At 40.3% G+C, this 14,342-nt stretch overlaps 2 protein-coding genes across 8 annotated transcripts in view; one reads left to right on the forward strand and one right to left on the reverse strand.

Moving 5' to 3' along the window:
* Positions 1–530: 530 nt before the first annotated feature.
* On the reverse strand, positions 531–3,468 carry colec11 (collectin sub-family member 11). Of its 2 annotated transcripts, none has more exons than XM_034222372.1 (7): positions 3,349–3,468; positions 2,646–2,806; positions 2,478–2,549; positions 1,962–2,033; positions 1,819–1,872; positions 1,594–1,689; positions 531–1,452 (listed from the first exon to the last, which is right to left on the reverse strand). In XM_034222372.1, the coding sequence occupies exons 2-7, from the start codon at positions 2,776–2,778 to the stop codon at positions 1,043–1,045; spliced, it is 837 nt and encodes a 278-aa protein (XP_034078263.1). In that variant the 5' UTR covers positions 2,779–2,806; positions 3,349–3,468; the 3' UTR covers positions 531–1,042. The 2 variants fall into 2 exon arrangements, with proteins under 2 accessions (XP_034078263.1, XP_034078264.1); XM_034222373.1 differs by having other exon boundaries at positions 1,043–1,434.
* A 1,589-nt stretch (positions 3,469–5,057) lies between these two features.
* The window catches only part of myo6b (myosin VIb), a 52,295-nt gene continuing 43,010 nt past the window's right edge, over positions 5,058–14,342 (forward strand). For all 6 annotated transcript variants that reach the window (XR_004569562.1, XM_034222334.1, XM_034222337.1 and 3 more), the window contains exons 1-10: positions 5,058–5,203; positions 8,969–9,122; positions 11,886–11,955; positions 12,044–12,117; positions 12,513–12,642; positions 12,725–12,830; positions 13,168–13,223; positions 13,323–13,420; positions 13,533–13,697; positions 14,246–14,326. Coding sequence is in view for 5 of the 6 variants with exons in the window: in XM_034222334.1 (XP_034078225.1) it covers positions 9,003–9,122; positions 11,886–11,955; positions 12,044–12,117; positions 12,513–12,642; positions 12,725–12,830; positions 13,168–13,223; positions 13,323–13,420; positions 13,533–13,697; positions 14,246–14,326 (900 nt within the window). In the remaining variant the exon portion in view is untranslated. The remainder of the gene's footprint in view (positions 5,204–8,968; positions 9,123–11,885; positions 11,956–12,043; positions 12,118–12,512; positions 12,643–12,724; positions 12,831–13,167; positions 13,224–13,322; positions 13,421–13,532; positions 13,698–14,245; positions 14,327–14,342) is intronic.

The following is a 14,342-nucleotide window of genomic DNA, read 5'->3' on the forward strand; positions in this document are numbered from 1 at the left end:
CTCGTGTTTATAGAATACATTATTCTTAAATAATATACATGCCAAACTGACAGTATTAATTTAAGTCAGTATCATCTGTTTAGTCGAGATCATCAGATATAATTAATCACTTAAGATGGAGTCCAACATTTTTCCAAAATAAATAATAATCTAGAGAAATCTCCCAAAAATAAATAACCCACAACAAATAACAGACAGTAGTAAAAGTATTTTACAAAATGTATTCTACAGTAGTAAAACCACATGTTATTAATACAATTACAAATGGCTGAATTGTATTCTACTTCAGTTCCAAGATCCTACTCCTGCATACTGGCACACTGTTATGGATTACTGGGACAGTTGAATAGAACTGAGCTATATGATCATTTTACCAATTTGACAGTTCATCCTCGTTTTAGAAATGGTTACAATGCAGTACAATCTTCATCCACTGGGTGGAGACTGTCTCACACTGCTGGATTTAGCTCAGCTCACTGGATTAATGTTGTCAGCTCAGGGGCGGAAAATAATGCACACACTCTTTCATCTTAAGTTATCAGTGAATCTTTATTGTATAGCAACAGCCACATAAATTATGATATGAATAAAGAACGCATATTGTATTCCATTTTTATGATTAAAAGCATGCAACTGGAAACAAAATCTTTAATTTGAATTTGTAATGCACACTACGGCCTTCTGTATTTGCTTATTCGTCTTGTTTGTTGATGGCCCTGTTGCGAATATTGCTGGGTGGATAGTTTGCATTAGATAAAAACTCAATACATTGCCTGGCTTGCTGTTTGAAACACTGATAATTCACAGAGTATGAGATTAAGGGTGTATTAAGAATAAGAACAAATCTCACAGAAGAACAATAACTCTTGATGTTTTGTGGTTTAAGAAAATAAATAGCTTATAGGCGTATAAGGAAAAGTGGAAAATATACTAGATTGCACAACTTGCATGTCATTTTGCCGTCCTATTTACACTTCTCTTCCTAACTTCTGTTCCATTATATGCCTCCATTCTTTCAGCATTCTCTTTACATAGACTGAACTCAGACACTGTCCTTGTCAAATTCACAAACAAAATACATGGTAGGGTTGCAGGCCACATCTGTCCACTCCCCAGAGGCTACCATCTCAACACAGTCTTCATCATCATACGCGTTGTTGGGCTCTCCCTTCCTCCATTTGCTGAAAGTGGTCATGGCAGAGAGATCCACGTAGGTGAAGACACCCTCCTGGTGCGTGTCATGAATGCCAATGTAGACTCTGTTGAGGCCGGCATCCGTTATGTACCCTGCGATGGCCGCGTTGGCTCCCTCGTCTTTGGGCATGGCCAGGTGCCCTCCCCTCGCCTGGCAGTAGACCTCAGCGTCGGAGTAGCGTTTCTCCTCCTTCACCAACAGATAGACCTTACTGTCCGTCTCTTTTATGCCAGCAACAGCTGCAGGGGAGGGCAGTGCTGAAAAATGAGCACTTGTATTTCTATACACTTCACATTGACATGCCCAGCATTTGAGTTATATTATGATTAAGTAATGCAAACGCGTGGTTACAAGAACTGTGTATTTAAACAAAAAAAGAATGCTTAAAAGAATCCTACCATTTTTTATGAATTTCAGTTCAGAGGAGAGCTGTGCCACAAGAATGTCCATCTCTCCAATCATCTTTCTCATTGGTGTGCACTCACATGGAACACCTGATAAGGCAAACATGTGGGGGGTTACCACATGGTTGTTTTAATTAGTTCTCAGATTTCACCAAATGTGTCTGTCTAATCCAGCAATAATCTGCTTCACAAACTGAATAACACAGTATTAAATCTCACCTGGATCTCCATTAGGGCCTTGTGGACCTGCATCCCCCATGTCACCCTTTACCCCTGAGATATATAATGGAATTGTCCATTAAAACTTAATTAAATCCGTAAAATAATTTGTTGTGAAGTACATTTCTACATTTTCTGATTACCTTTCCAACCACTTGGGCCCACTTTTCCATAACGTCCCATTATGCCTTTCTGACCTTTAATCCCATTATGACCTGAAAGAGTAAATGAGACAGGAATATGTAGTTACTATACAATCTATTTAAAAAGCATTATGACTTTCTTTGAATGCATCTTAAAAAATACCAACAATATGAAAGAATAATAAAACTTGAATCCCTCTACTTCTGCTAAAAGTTCAAATGCTGAGTCTGTGTAGTCTCTTTAAAAAGTATGTGAGCACCCTCTAATCCTCATTAAGGTCTTCAGTAAACACTCGTCCACAGCAGTGGATCATTTCTCGAACCTCTCAACCAAATGTAAACACTCGGCCATCTCTGGATGTCCTGGTAGTGATGTAACAGCACATTATCAGCCCAAGCAATGTGATCTTTACCCTAGCACTTTTTTGTTTTAAATAGCAGAAGTGATGAAAAAAAAAGAACTGTGTTAGTTTGGGTGTATTTAGGTTTCCCCTGTATTCAGAAGCAACAATATACCAATCTCTCCAGCTGGACCGAGTCTTCCTGGTCTCCCTGGTGCTCCTTTTAGTCCTTTCTCGCCTGGTTCTCCTATTGCCGAACAAATAATATTAAGCCAAGTATGAACATATTGTGATTTCAGATTTTCAATATATGGCGTGTGTGTGAGAGTGTCAAAAGGAATGCCTTTGAGTCCAGGGACAAGGATTTGAACAGTGCAGGACTCCTCTGCAAACTGCTGTCCATACGATGTCTGTAGTGTCAGTAACCTCAGCACAGACATTAGTAATATGGGCAATAACAACTTCTCTCCTATCATCCTTACATGGGCTGGTTGGTGAGTTATGCTGTAGAAACAAAAGAGATAAATAAAAAAATAAAAAATTAGCTTTAAATTGACTTTAGATATTTTGAAACCAATTCCGTAATTAGGACGAAAACTAAAACTGGGGATTCAGAAGAAAAAAAATAGTTTGAGCAGTTAAACAGTAATGTTATAAGTTAATTCCATAAATCCATGAAGTCATTATTCATAGCATCCCGTTTGCAGGCTTCCTGAGAGAACATACACACATTTGAATAATGTTAATATATGACAAAAATAAACAAAAAAGAGCACTAAAAAAAGCATGCTTCTTCCATCCTGAAAAAATGAAATAGTCGTAAAAAAGAAACATAAAAACACCACACGGGCCTAAAATACGAAAGTAAGTGTTTTAAACGAATCCATACACAACTTATAAATGAATTCATGATATAAATGGCTATAGAAAGAAACAACATCTAAAATCACAGTTGCTTAAACCAAATATATATTCAGTTTTCATAAACTTGGCTACCCCTGAGGAGAAAAACAATTATCATGCGTTTTACAATCTGGCTGGCCTACCTGCAGAGGTGTTTCCAGAAGTTAGGAGTGGAGAAGCTGTACAGCCAGCTAGCAAAGACTTGAAGGAGCTTTGAACACTGGTGGTCCTACAGAAACATGTCATGTTCCTCTACAGACAGCACAGAATGTGTGTGATAGGACATTCGTAAACAGTTCACAGATAAAGTCCAAAGCAGCTGGGGCCTCACAGATAATTGGCTGGGAAAGCAGCCCAGTGATTGACGGTGGAGGGGCCCGATAAGTGCACTCACTCAACTTCCAACTCTATCAGATATCTCTGCCTGCGATGTCTGACATGCCGGGGAATTTATTTTAAATTCCAAATCAACAAGTTTCTTTAATATCCCACAGGAGTTGAATCCATTATGTACATTATTTTGAAGGCTGGACTGCACGTTCTGTGTAATTCTGTATCTAAGAGTCAACACAAATTAAGCATTTGGGATTTCATATTAATAAGGTACTTGGATTGTATAATTTCCCCAGAGGCTGGTTCCCTGTGATGACAACAACTCTCTAGTGCATCCTCTCTGTTCTCTTTACTCTCTGCTGCAAGCAAGTTAATTGGTTTGGGATTCGGCTTCAGATACAGATCTGCCTGTCCCCTTAGCTGCCACCTGAGGGAGCCATTGTCCATGCATGTACTGTAGTGGAATTCAACTGGCATAGATCTTAAATGAACAATGATTCACTTTTTTTTGTTGCATCAAATCAAAATTACAGTGAATAAAATAACAAAATATTTATTCAACTTTAACTCCCTGTGTTTGCATGCTTTCAGTTGTTTTGACCATAATGAAATGTTTGTCATAATTGTACATTAGTTGCTGTTTGGAGGAGTGTCCCCCCCTCCCCAAATGAATTGTCACAGCATGATATGGTTAGAGGAGATAGTCTATCTCGTTTATTATTTAGGATGTCATGCAAATACTAACTTGAACTTTTAACTTGCGAACAAAAAAAAGTCATGTTAATGTTTACATGCTGTCATCTAATGTCAGTAATAAGATATGGTCTAAAGCAAGAGTATCAGGTATCCTAATTAGATTTACAAACCCAGTGGTGGCTTTCAAAGGGGGATTGGATGTCTCCTTAAAAAATCCCCCCAAAAGTTTTGGATTACCTGCCTCTCAAATATTCATGACTCTCAAGGCAACACTTGCTGTCTTTTCATCGCAGCCAGTGAAATGGTTGTGTGGTCAAATCCTCCTCTAACTGCAGTGTTATGAACAATCCTGGGATTATCCAATTAAATAGTATAATGATTTTTTTTAAAGTCCTCACATTGACATACTGTTAACTATATTATGCATGTATGGCCAAACATTGCCTACACAGTTCCCAGAGACTTTGTTTATATGTTATTATATATTTAATTTTGAGTTCATTTGATTTGATTTTGAAAATTGAATGTAACAACTGATTCACATGCGTATTTGTAAAGTGGTTTACCATGTTACAATACTTTATGTGTCTTTAATGTGCGTGGTTGTAATGATATTGGTGATATCAAATTATAATTTGCCCAAGTACACTTTCCAATACTTATCGTTATCTTTTCCTCTGTTGCACGACTGGGTTCATTTAGTCTGACTTTAAACACAAGCAGTACAATGAACACCCGACACTGAATCTTCCGAGCAGCACTTAAACGCACCTTCAGCGGTGTACAGACTGAGTGACGTCACCAGCGCTCACCGGAGCACGGAGCTCAGCCAGTCATCCCGACACAGCCCGCAGCTCCTGTCTGCCCCGCGGAGAGAGACGGACGAAGCTGGGATACTGCTACAACTACACACCCGTATGAGGGACTGTAAACTCCTGTCGCCCTTATCGTACATTTGAGCCCCTGAACGTAAGTGTTCTTCTAATTTTTACACTTTTTTCAGCGAATAGTCAGTGTCAAATACAGCCTGAGGCAGCCTACTTTGTATTATATTGACAGGTACGTTGATGGAGTGGTTGGTACACTCTATTTTTTCGCCTATGCTAACTAACTTCAAGTTAATTTAATTATAAACAAGCCTGGCCTACATAGTGTTAGTGCCACAAACTCCTACAGTAGGAGTCACAATGGTTTATTAATAAGGGACTCAATAACGTTAGTCTTTTGAAAGCCTACAGAAGATGGAGTTACCTGAAGTGATCTCTTCTGTGTGCTTTATTCTACAATTTCAGCCATTTTGACACCCCTCAGCTAATTCAAACCAACACTCTATGTTGTCAATGTTTTCTAAATGTGCATCTTTGAAAGTGTGAGCTGTCTTTTTTCACAGTTGACCTGGTTAATATCAAAAGCATTTTCCATGTTCTTTTTTCCTGGTAGAGAACAGGAAACAAGAGGCAGGAAACAAGAGGCGTGTTTGTGTGCTGCTTTTGCTCTGAACCAGTGTTCATTCATTTGTGTATACACATATATTTCCTTCTCCCTGTACTCCTATGGTCTCATGCCACAACCTTCTGATTTGCATTGTCTCTCAGCTGATTACAGTTTTGTTTGTTAGGGTTGGATCTCACCTCGCTGTCTGGATTAGGGTCAGATACTAAGAGGATTTAGCCCTGCAGAGTCAAAGTTACTCATGAGTGCTCTGTTTTGTTGGAGCGACTCAACAAAGTAGACATTACTATCTCCCTAAGTGATATAACAGATTGTTTGAAGGTTTGCTTTGAAAGTAGCACGATAATCCCAAAGCTCTTGGTACATTGAGCAGTGCTGTGAATTACAAAGACAGATGTGTGGTTTATGTGACTGAGTTTGCAGCAGACCAACGTCGACGGCTGTTGGTTTATCACAAATATTGTAAGCATGAATGTTGTCTTTATTGTACAGTATCTGGAATATACTTTAATACCAAGATTGGGAAGTCATTTAGGCTTTTAGTGGTCAGGTTATTTTGAAATAAGAACATTTCCTGTATGGACATACTGTAATTAAACTTCCACTGATGTAAGGAATTGTGGGAAAGCTTTGTGGTTATCAGTAGTCTAACAAACAAGGTCTTGGAGATTCCCCGTAGCCTTGTCCTCACACGTGAAGGTTGAAGATAACAGACATAGAAAGTTATATCCTCCCCCCTTTTGGTGCATTTTGTATACTCTCACGTTTGTTTGAATCTGGTTTTTAAAACCAAATGATCAACACTGCAAATGTGTATACGGCATCCATATACTGTATACGAAGTCTACGTTTGTGAGAGTTGGAGACGGGGCCTTTTCACTTTATGCAGCCATCTCTAGTCAATGTGTAGAATCTGATCTGTGTATTAAGTGACCAAAACTAACATTGGCTCTGCTTTCTACAACCACAGTTCCAAAAAGCTTCTAGCATCAATAAGTTTAACAGTGGGTCAGTCCTTTCGATTTGTTAAATAATCTTCTTACACAACTGTTACACAAGACATATATTATAAACACAAATTGTTGCTATAATTAAACATGACCCATAAAACATTGCATTTAGATAACAGCGTGTGTCTTACATTCACTTTCAGTGGAATCAGTATTAGCTTTCAGCCCTGCTTTAGTAGTCAAATAAGAGGTTCAATATTATATATATTATGTTTTTTGGTAGAGGCATCACCAAGTTGTTGTTAAACATTTGTAGCATACCTTTATTCTTCTCTCCTGACATATCAAATGAAATGTTATTGACCGTGGTGTCTCTGAGACAACATCTTTCCAACAACTGTATTTTATAACATCTTTATTGGAGCATTGTGTGACAAAGTCCTTAAAGGGATTGAGTGACTGGAAGTTGCTGTGGCACAAACAGATGTACTGTAGGTGTATAGACGTGACATGACGTGTGCTTGATGATAAAGCAGTAAAAAGAGTGCTATGACCCTATTACGGTAATCACTAACATGCAATGAACTCTCTTTTGTTCAGCAAGAAATCAATGGTTAACTAATCTTGAAAAGACGTTATGATGCAAAGTAAACGAATCAGATATTCAAAAAGTTGCCCCGTTTCTTCTCAACTGATATGTAGAGGTAATATCACAAACATTCCCACAAATAATATCGAACAGAAAATGTTGAATAATGCGAGACGTTTGAGGTCCAGCCTCGCCTAGGTCCTAAAGAAAGACATACAAGCGATTGAGAGGTCACTACAGGTTAACATCTCCAGTATGAGTTGATACATGTTGAATATTGAGTCTTGTTAAAGGTTGCATGGGTCTGCCAGCACCAATCCTCACTGACATTTGAGCACAATCCCAAAAACTAATGGAGGACTCTGTGGTTGTGGAATTAACTGTACAGAACTGGTAACGACAAGTAGCTACAGCTATCACATTAAAGACACTCCGATATAGTCAGAACAAGGTTTGGACAGAAATGATCAACTTGGTAGCACCCTGCATCTGCCAGACTCCTGCTACATAACAGAATAAAGTTGTACCATGTTAATAGCTGAGTGTAAAGAGCTGTGTGTTTGGCTGCTATGGTAACATGGCTTAAAAGAGTCAGCTTGTTCTTGTCATTATTTGACTTCCAAATGACTGCCACACTACTTATTCAAAATCCTACACAACTTTCGGCCTTAAAACTGGCAAATTAGCATATGCTGCTTTACACTCAGTATGAAAAAAGTACTATTAAAAATATATGAAATGTCATAGTTTGGTACCACTGCCTGGGGATTACCTTTATCTTAGACACTGCACAGTGCATACAGCGACAGACGTGAGATGATCCAAACAGGATTGTTTGGCTGTGCCCTCGATGTCAGGTCACCTGGGGTAGTGTTGTCCTCCCTTCAGTCGAGTGCCAGTGGAAAATCCTCTCTTACAAGATCCCTTCTGTAGGAGGAATAACAGGTCAATGGAAAGTGAAGTAGACAGGGTCAGGTCCCAATCATATCAATTCATTCCAATCCATGTTTTTTTGGATATTTCACTTAAGGTTATTTCTTTCATACTGTACCTGACCTAACTACTGTGTTATTCATCGTCATGTTAAGTTAATGTATACAGACACACATATTATTGGGCAAAAATGATTTACTTACTTTTGCTGTACTAAAAGGACTGTGGGGTACGGTTATGAAGAGATGTAGGAAAACATGCTAATCAGGATCAGGTGGGGGGGGGGGGGGGAATCACCAGAGGCCCCATGGTATGATATTCTTAACACCCAACAATGTTGTTGCCATTTTAAACATTTTTGCAATATGCGGAGTACTGCATTACATTGCAATTTCTGTTTAATACAATCTTTGTTTTGAACTTCCAACGTCCTTCCATTCCTGCTGACTTTACACATGAAAAACTATTTATCGGACTGAAAAAGGCGAGTGTTGGCAAAAAAACATATTTGCAATATCAATAGTTTTTAAATAACATATTACAAGAAACAAAACAGTGACACAAAGAAATGACCCCCACAGGGTAATGATGTTTTCTTACTTGATAAATGACTGCAGCACTGCTGACATCAACTTTTGTTGGTCAGCTGTAAAGAAAAGCTGATATCCATATTGTGCTACACATGCTAATGGACACCTTGGAATAATGCAAAACTGTGAACTGTACTTTGCATTTCTATTTTTGAGACACATTTGCTTTCTTTTACTCATATGGTTTCTCTTCCACCCTCCATCTCTCGCCCTCTCCCAGTTGCTGTCAGGTTGTGCTGGACTGGAGGTAAGCCATGGAGGACGAGGGGAAACCAGTGTGGGCCCCCCACCCCGCCGACGGGTTCCAGCTGGGGATGATCGTCGACATAGGAGCCGACACGCTCAGCATAGAACCGCTGAACCAGAGGGGCAAGGTGGGTCCTCACACACAAACACACAGGCACATCCTGGGCTTTCCATCTACAGGCAAAGCAAGGCCAACTGGGAAAATGGGAGATGGGCCGATTCTTGTTCTCCTTTCACGCGTGTCCATTGGTAAGAGAGTTGCTTATTCATTGAGTGGATCACATACATTAGAGGTAGTTTGCCTTACTTCCAGGAGAGTGAACCAATCATACATGCATCTTAAAACAAAATGAACACTAGGTTGTTTCTTTAATATCATCGCAGTATGTCTGAAGTGCGATCTCAGGTAGAGAGGCGTCAGCAAAACAATGTGTAATATGTGAGAAACACGAGAGACCGCATGTACAGAGGCATGAATAATTGAAGAGTGCAGCAGCAGGTGTGCTGATAGTGTTGCCTAGAGGGAGACCTGCTCATTAGGAGGTAGAGGCCACCTGTTGCACCTGAGCCGTCACGTGTCCCCAGCAGGCAGGCCGGCCATGTTTACAACAGACCTGAGCTCCAGCCTCTGCATTTGTTCCCTTTGAAGTGTACTCACCAGAGCAAATGTAAAGAGCTTTCTCACATCGGACCTTTTAGCTTGTTGGAGTATGCCAGAGAGCCAGCATGCCAGCACTACCACAGCACTAGGGACTGGAAAAGCTTCATATACAGCAGTCATTATTAACATTAAGTGTCACAATGTCCACTAGAAGAGCAGTTTATTACTTACTTTGATACATCTCTCTTGATGTGTTATTCAGAGGAGCTGTATGCTTCTCTGGTAAAAAGTCATAATTATGAATTCCCTGCACTACAGAAATGTCTAACTTCGATAAAAGTGTCTCAAAATGTAGGCAGAAAAGACGTGTTTGCACTGCATTACAGCCTTACATTTGGGAGGTATGTCAAGGTTTTAAATTGATGGCGTACTTCATTTCAATATAAAGATGTCACTCGTTACAAGAGACCCCCTGAATCAAGAAGTGAGCAAGTCTCTTTCTCAACTGACATATAACTGCATAATGTTAAGATCAAATGCATGAATACATAAAGTTGTACTCCACTGAGCTGGAGAGAATGTGAGTGAGTGAATGCCATATGAAACTCATGTGAGCTTTGAATCATCATGATCAGTGTACCACTAGGCATAAACTCTGTCCCGTTCAGTGAGGGAATGAAAGGCCCATTGAGCTTCTTCTTTTCTTTTTACTGCATGTGGAGCTCATTAGTGCCTCTTCTTCTTTGTCAATTTGATTGGTTAGTCATTTATCACATGGTTATTGTTTTGGATGGGTATGTCAAGATTGAGCCAAACTACTGAAGCATGCACACGGAGCAGATTCTGTTTATGCCTACAGCCTGTTTGCGGTAGTAAACAATGCATCACTGCACAAACAAGCTGTAGTATTGATATAGGGAGTGTAATAAACATGTAAAGGGTGCAAAAGAGTGTGTTTTAGTGATGTATACTATCTGGAATAAGCACTTTGTCCAATTAGCTTGTTGTATGTTCACACGAGACCTGTTCTAATGTTGAGGGTGGTTGTTTTTCAATTGGTTCCTACAAGATCACGCACCTTAATCCTAACCAAGTCTTCACCATAAAATTAATGATTCCCCTCATGGGGACCTCCATTTGTCCCCATAAGGGAGGCGAGTCCCCACACGTGACTGTGTAAACAGATGTAGGTCCCCACAAGTATAGTAATGCTAGGACACACACACACACACACACACACACACACACACACACACACATCACTTCAGGGGACATTACATTGACTTACATGCATTTCCTGGAGACTTATCCTAACCTTAACCATAACCAACACATGCCTAACCCTAATCCTAAACCTTAACCTTACCCTTACCCTAACCCTAATCCTAAACCTAACCAAGTCTTCACCCTAAAATTAATGATTCCCCTCATGGGGACCTCCATTTGTCCCCATAAGGGAGGCGAGTCCCCACACGTGACTGTGTAAACAGATGTAGGCCCCCACAAGTATAGTAATGCTAGGACACACACACACACACACACACACGATGTATACATCACTTCAGGGGACATTACATTGACTTACATGCATTTCCTGGAGACTTATCCTAACCTTAACCATAACCAACACATGCCTAACCCTAACCCTTAACCTTAACCTTACCCTTACCCTAACCCTAATCCTAAACCTAACCAAGTCTTCACCCTAAAATTAATGATTCCCCTCATGGGGACCTCCATTTGTCCCCATAAGGGAGGCGAGTCCCCACACGTGACTGTGTAAACAGATTTAGGTCCCCACAAGTATAGTAATGCTAGAACACACAGACACACACACACACACACACACACACAGGTGTTCAGATCCGGTTGCCCTCCCACCAAATTATTCATCGTCCTGCCATGTCTCCCCCTTGTTTCCCTCACAGCCGGCTTGTTCCATTGACTTTATTTCCATTAACTCAGACTCTTAAACAATAGAGTGAGAATATCAGTAACTCATTTTGCCTGGGAACATGTCGCACCAAACATCATTTGTGTGATCTTTAACTGTGATGAATGATTCATGTTTATGCAGTCTTGCTTAGCTTTTTTTTTGTATTCAGCTCGAACGTGTCTCCCCCCTTTTTCGGTGCTAATAAACATTTGTTTTGTGTCACAAGCTTGTCGGAGGATAATGAATAATCTTGTACGTAAAGTTGGCAGAGATAAAGAGAGACAGTGCCACATGTAGCATGTCTATCACTCCTGAAAGTGGCAACATGTCAAATGAAAACTGATTGTGTTGCAGACATTTCTTGCTCCGATGAGCCAAGTCTTCCCAGCAGAGGAGGATGTCAACAAACATGTAGAGGACAACTGTAAGTCAACACACAGTTCCATTTTATTGTTAAATATCTATTTTCACAGAAGACATTTTCATTATCTTTGTTCATTCCTTGTTTTTAGGTACCCTTATGTACTTGAATGAAGCAACCCTTCTCAACAACGTCAGCGTGCGGTACAATAAAGACCACATCTACGTACGTATTCCTCTTTTTCTATGCTAGTCTGCATTAGCACACGTTGAAATACTTTATTTATGTGCTCCTGCAATGGCCTCAGTGCTATCCAGTTGCATCATAAGGAGATACAGTAACAGGCTGGAGCTCAGCAGGAGAGAGGATCCCTGTCCTTGGGTCCCTGGGGGGAAAGTACCAGGTGGTAAAGAGGCAAGGGAAGCTAGAGAAGGGTCACAAAGTCAGACTGGCAAACAATCCTGATCACTCACTTAGGAAATGAGGGACAGCTGGTGGATGGGAAAAGCGAGAAACAAGGTGTGTCTCCAGTGCCTCTGTTGTCTGTTATTATTGAATCATTTATATTCTGTTGGCTGTTCATTAACCTTCTCCTAATCATACCTGCGTATCTCTTACAGACGTATGTGGCTAATATCTTGATAGCTGTGAATCCCTACTACGACATCCCCAAACTTTACGGCCCTGACGCCATTAAGTCCTACAAAGGGAAGTCACTGGGAACTCTGCCACCTCACGTCTTCGCTATAGGTGAGGGCCCACACCTTCTAATCACTGTTAGGTAACATATTCAACAACAAGCCGAAGTGATGCAAGGTGTTTCTTCTTTTAGCCGACAAAGCCTACAGGGATATGAAGGTTCTCAAGATGAGTCAGTCCATCATAGTGTCCGGGGAATCTGGTGCCGGAAAGACTGAAAACACCAAGTTTGTTCTCAGGTACATGTGAATCATCTATCATAATATCATCATCTTCTTCTCACATTCACTCAGCTTTACCTCCATCTTGTGCTTGTGTGTTTAGGAGATTCTGTATGAAGTTACAAATCAAAATGTCCCCTCTCTTTCCAAACGAAGATATTTTCCCCACTCTAACTTGATTGTAAACTTCAATTAGGCTGAAAGCAGATGGAAAACCATCAAAGAGGTTGTCACATGTAGCTACTGTGTAAGAGACGGTGTAAACGGTGGATGGATTTCAGAGTGTCTTACCATGTTTATCTACTGGTCATTTTATAGACATCTACATTGTTCTAATTTCATCCCCACCCTGTAGATATCTCACTACAACATATGGAACTGGTCAAGATATTGACGAGAGAATTGTTGAAGGTAATACAATAACAATCTATCAACTATTATTAAGTATCAATACTGTATTGTATGTACTGCATGGGGGCAGTGTGATACTGAGTTTGTTTCAAATTTCAGCAAATCCCCTTCTCGAGGCCTTTGGAAATGCAAAGACAGTCCGAAATAATAACAGCAGTCGCTTTGGGAAGTTTGTGGAAATCCACTTCAATGAGAAGGTACTACTGTACATGACGACTGATTGGTCCTAGCTTTCTCTAAGACTTACGGCGTCTAGTTTCTGAATTAGAATTCTGATTTAAAGCTTTAATCCTTCCCTCGTGTTTCCAGAATGTGGTCGTGGGTGGATTTGTCTCCCATTACTTGCTGGAGAAGTCCAGGATTTGCATGCAGAGTAACGACGAGAGGAACTACCACATCTTCTACAGGCTGTGTGCCGGAGCGTCGGAGGACATCAAGAAGAAACTGCACCTGGACTCTCCAGACAGCTTCAGGGTCAGTAGGCTCAGACATGTCAATGTTTCTCAGAAACAAAGCTGCTTACATGTAATACAATTAACTTTTTAAGGAGTAGACATGGCAGTTCTGAGGACGACCACTAGATGTCACAGTAGCTCATTTTCAAGTCAAGAGGTCCTCCCAAGTGAATTATCAATTATCAACTCATCAGGTGTGAAGTCAGAGAGCATAAAGGTGTTTACCCTAGCATTTATTTCCTTCCACATGCTCGACAAAACGACATTTAATGGAACAACAAGCAGCACAAGCTGTTCCTTTAGATGTTTATCATAGTGTCATTTCATCAGGTCCCTGAGGTGACACCCACATCAACAGAGGCAATTACTTCATGTGATTCACTACTAGTCAGCTGTGGAGCGATATTAGAAGGAGACAACCAAGTGTTTTTAGACGATGAAAATCAACACAAATATCCCCACTAGGTTTGCAACACCGAGTGAAATGCATTTATACGGTGTCAGGATTTCATTTATCAAAGCTTAATTATGTTTGAATGTTTTTAAGCTGATTTGTTTCCATTGCAGTACCTGAACCGGGGATGCACCAGATACTTTGCCAGTAAGGACGCTGATAAACAAATCATGCAGAACCGCAAGAGTCCTGAGGTAATGTCACTTCTTG

The sequence above is a fragment of the Gymnodraco acuticeps genome, unplaced genomic scaffold, assembly GCF_902827175.1.
Source record: "Gymnodraco acuticeps unplaced genomic scaffold, fGymAcu1.1, whole genome shotgun sequence".
Classification (NCBI taxonomy): domain Eukaryota; kingdom Metazoa; phylum Chordata; class Actinopteri; order Perciformes; family Bathydraconidae; genus Gymnodraco; species Gymnodraco acuticeps.

Excerpts from the sequence above, each read along its gene's own strand:
- colec11 (XM_034222372.1), bottom strand. The coding sequence starts at position 2,778 with ATGATAGGAGAGAAGTTGTTATTGCCCATATTACTAATGTCTGTGCTG. Across the intron at positions 2,034-2,477 it reads CGGTCCAGCTGGAGAGATTG|GTCATAATGGGATTAAAGGT; the intron begins GTATATTGTTGC and ends TTACTCTTTCAG. Across the intron at positions 1,453-1,593 it reads ACTGAAATTCATAAAAAATG|CACTGCCCTCCCCTGCAGCT; the intron begins GTAGGATTCTTT and ends CTCATTTTTCAG.